Here is a 4316-nt window from a genome sequence, read left to right on the forward strand (position 1 = left end):
CGGTCAGACAGACAGACAGACAGACAGACAGACAGACAGACAGACAGACAGACAGACAGACAGACAGACAGACAGACAGACAGACGGAAATCCATTTTTATATATATAGATAGATAGATAGATTTATAATTTACGCTACCTTACATATATGCAGCAATTATATTAAGCCATGTGTATAAACATTTCGAATAGGTCCCACTTGCCCCGTGCTACGGAGTAAATGTAGATTTGCTCCACTTTTCATTATATGCATAATTTACAGAATATAAAAATATTGAAATATTTTTAATGATCGTTATTAAGAAGAAATATTATTATTTGTCTTTATTCAAGAGGCTTTCAACCAAATGGTTGGTTCACCTCCGCACTATATCTAATTATTTTATGTTATAAATTCATATGCTTTCGTACAATTCACAATTTCTTAAAAAATTGAGTAATTTGTCTTCTTCGTCGTGATCGTTACACAAGATATTTCTAATAGTTGTAGACAAATTGGATAGATCTCTTTGTTTCTGGTACTGTATGCAATTAACAAGGATGTGCTCAACAGTCAGTCGTTCTCCACAAGGTACACATCGTGGTGGCTCGCCATTTGAGATGTATTGCGCATGTGTTAATCGAGTATGCCCCACCCTCAAACGGGAAAGGATACGTTGTTCACGCCAGTTGGATCGATCACTCCATTTGACCGGGTCACCCTTAATTTTCCGTAAGAATGCACTACGATCTTGTCTCCACTGAAGATTCCATGCATCGATAACACCAGCTGCAATCGTACGTTTCGCATCAAGTGCTGGTACTTCGGACACGAAAAGTCTACCCAATAGACATATATTAGACTTTCAATGGCGCTGCAAAGCTTGTGACTAACATCTAGTGTGCTTATTTTAGAAGCGGTCCTTAAACTGTCAAATTTTCTCATTTGTTATCATAGTAACCATATTTGAAAATCAAAACACAAACGCAATCACGTCAAGGAATTTGATCTCGATCGTACGCGCGGGCGGTAGTGTTCCAAAAATGGGTTTAACGTGTGCCATCAAGAGCTGCACATCGTCCAGCCGACAAAAGACATGCTTCGGAGTATCGTTTCACAGGTATTTTATCATTTTCAAGTCATTAACAGCAACCATTACTCATTGACTTTTTACAGATTTCCGAAAGACTTGATAATGGCCTCACGATGGAAAACTAGTGTGAAGGAACATGGACAGGATTTGCAGCTAAATAAAGATTTAGCTAGGGTATTGGTTCCCTTATTAAGCATGTGGCTCCCATTTTCATCCTACGAAAAACAAAGGATTGAAGCACTGTTTGTTTTGTTTCTTATTTTTGTATTTTTTGTTAGAAGTGAGCACCCATGAAAACAAAAAGAACGGAATCAATCGGTGCCGTAATCGCTTGTTTTCGAAAAGGATGAATATGGGAGCATGAGATTACTGATGGCACACATACCCTATTTGCTCAAAACACTTCCCTATAAGCAGCTTCATGAATGTCGGAGGTAGAAGGTTTTTGGCGGCTGCGGCAGTACCTACCGTTTTCCAACCAAGTTTTAATGAACCCTACGCAACGGTTCCAGTTGACGAGCATAGTCCGCAATCCCACGAAATGCAAGAGATAGCGCAATCGATAACCGTTAACACTGAAACAGATTTTCTGGGAGCCCACAGGTGAAATATTTGATATGACATCTACCATAACCAGCTGTACATAATAGCAATATGTATTCATTTTAGCCGAGTTGCTCAAAATTGCGTTACTGAACATAAACCAGCAGATTGTGAACAACAGTTCCCAGACTGTATCGACCGTCCGACATGTGAGTATTTCATTTTCTCTATGCAACGTGGAATTTCAACACTACTTGAAATTGAAATTGACTGTGTAGACAGTGATTGGTTTTTGTACCTGTAACATTTAACATAAGATCATATTTTCGGCGTTACATATTAATTACTTTTACATGCGATCATCTAATACCCTCTATTAAAACATTCTATCCAGCTTACATGGCAAACCCTATGATCGTCGAGGATATTCAACTAACGTATGCAAGTCAAGATAATATTACTGATGAGGCGCACCAAGGTGTAAACTGGATATCTTATTTTCCGGACAGTGCGGAGCGGAACTGTTACACGAATTATCCCAGGTAGGAATATGTCAAAGTGTCTTCCACTCACGATGTTAAACTGGCACAGTATTTTTCTCGATCCCGAACTCACTACCTGGACTCTGGAGACTCGCGGACCGACCTTCGATTTCAGAGTGGATGGAAAACGGCAGCGGCAGACACTGGGAGACCAACACACGCGGGTTTGAACTGGGTTTTCGGATTGCGGTTTAGAGATACGACGTGCACTGGGTTACAGGTTGAAGAAGACTGACTCTATTCATGGAATGGGGGTTCGGTTTTATAGGGTAGCGTATTCTAGTGTTAGTGTTTATTCTTAAATTAGTGTTACGAGGGTACATAAAGGGGTATATAAGGGTCGATACAATGGAATCGAGGTTTTCAAGGCCATAGTGGCTTTCTCTTTTGGAAGCTGAATCATTTTACCGTTAGGTTAATCTCTTGTTTGAAATCATTTAGGGTACAATGATACAAATTCATTTTACTTAATATGCTATTCAACACACGATAACAGCATTTATTTCAGTAGTACGAACCATAATTCTAAAATGAAGAACGAATTTTTTGGCGATCATCTGCATCCAGATTCAATAAATTATGTATATGAGTATGCTCAAAAGGATTGCCGGACTAGAGGGTAAATGTTGAATATGAAAAAAGGAACAAATTAGAATATATAATATATTTCAGACCAATGATACAAATGAACATATGTACGCAATGCGATTTGAATGGCCATGTAGATGACAAAGATGATACCGAAACCGACAAAGTTTGTGTAGCTTCTGTCAAACAAAAAGTGATTCGATACCCCGGTGACATTAAACGATCCGACTTTTCTGACCCTGTAAGATCTGAACAAGCCCACGAAACTATGAAAAAACATCTTAAACGATCGAATACCCGTAATCATCAGTTAATAGTAAAACTGGCAAGAGTAAATGCGCAACTATAGGGTGTCCCAGAAAGTATGGGCACAACTTTGCAGCTCTGCCATTTGGGAATGGATGCATAAACAAACTTTATTTTCACACATATCATGCCTTCATATGTCAACATCAAATGCCAATCATTAAAATTTGCATTTCACACTTCGTTTGAATGCGGTAGAACATTTCCTGAAAGACCTTTTAAAGCTTCTGCACAAATTGCTATATTTTTAAATAACATCGCTTAACAAATTGTTTTCCACGCATGAAATTAAGCTCGATAAAAATTTCAAAAAATATATCCGTGGATTTCTACATGCGTATTTATTATACAACCCTAAGTTCGAATTGAAAACATATACTTTTGAACCTGAAAAATTAATTGAAACACCAAAATCGATATCTTTGAAAACCTGTTTTTTCTAATAGTTGAAAACAAGCTTCTGAATATATATCACAACATGCAGAAAATTACATTTTTATTTCACTATAAGTTCAATAAATGCTCCAGCTTTATAAAGTGTAGATTGAATTGTTTTTATTCTCGTCAAAACATGTTTTAAAACTCGAATGTATGTGGGCATGTCTAATCCAGAAATAGAAAAGGTGAATTTTTCAGTTTTCTCAAAATTATGATTTGCCCGTACGCACAATCCAAACATATTTTTATAACAAATTTCAATCAACCATCTGAGGATGCATGTTTTCGAATGTATCATGTGAAAAAAGTTCGAAAAAAATGTTTCGAATTTGGATATTTGGCAAAACCGTAAAAAAGTAGTTTGTGCAGAAGTTTTAAAAGATGTTTTTCCATTTTAATCATTCTGCATATAGAAACCATTTTTTATGTATAAACTCTTCACAGGTATCAATTAAAATACTCTGAATAAAAATACAAAAATATAAAAATTGTTGTTTGTTAAGAAAAAGATTGTATTTTCGCTATACAAAGTTGTGCCCATACTTTCTGGGACACCCTATAGACAAACTCACGAAGGATTATAAAGCAATAGATAGACAGCCGGAGGTAAGCCATTTATACAACGTTTATACAAAAAAATTAAGTTCGTACAAGCAAGCGCTACGAAAGGGAGAAAGGATTTCAGCTTGATTTTGAACATGTTGACTTCATAATCTGAATAACGCTATCAATGTTAGTTAGGCAAATAATTTGCTTCGAAAAGTTCATGTTCTTTTTCTGCTTCTTGAAATCTTATCAAATCAATTTTATCCACATGGTCGTACGA

The 4316-nt window shown here is 36.6% G+C and overlaps 1 protein-coding gene across 1 annotated transcript; it reads left to right on the forward strand.

Moving 5' to 3' along the window:
* Nucleotides 1–1465: 1465 nt before the first annotated feature.
* LOC134285164 (uncharacterized) lies at nucleotides 1466–3086 on the forward strand. Its single transcript, XM_062845353.1, has 4 exons — nucleotides 1466–1676; nucleotides 1743–1825; nucleotides 2011–2158; nucleotides 2670–3086. Exons 1-4 carry the CDS (start codon nucleotides 1495–1497, stop codon nucleotides 2779–2781), a joined length of 525 nt encoding a protein of 174 aa, XP_062701337.1. The 5' UTR covers nucleotides 1466–1494; the 3' UTR covers nucleotides 2782–3086.
* Nucleotides 3087–4316: the final 1230 nt, after the last annotated feature.

The sequence above is a fragment of the Aedes albopictus genome, chromosome 1, assembly GCF_035046485.1.
Source record: "Aedes albopictus strain Foshan chromosome 1, AalbF5, whole genome shotgun sequence".
NCBI lineage: Eukaryota > Metazoa > Arthropoda > Insecta > Diptera > Culicidae > Aedes > Aedes albopictus.

Bases quoted from the DNA above. Each gene is read 5' to 3' on its own strand.
- LOC134285164 (XM_062845353.1), top strand. From the start codon at position 1,495: ATGAATGTCGGAGGTAGAAGGTTTTTGGCGGCTGCGGCAGTACCTACC. The intron at 1,677-1,742 runs GTGAAATATTTG...TATTCATTTTAG, and splicing joins GATTTTCTGGGAGCCCACAG to CCGAGTTGCTCAAAATTGCG. The intron at 1,826-2,010 runs GTGAGTATTTCA...CATTCTATCCAG, and splicing joins CTGTATCGACCGTCCGACAT to CTTACATGGCAAACCCTATG.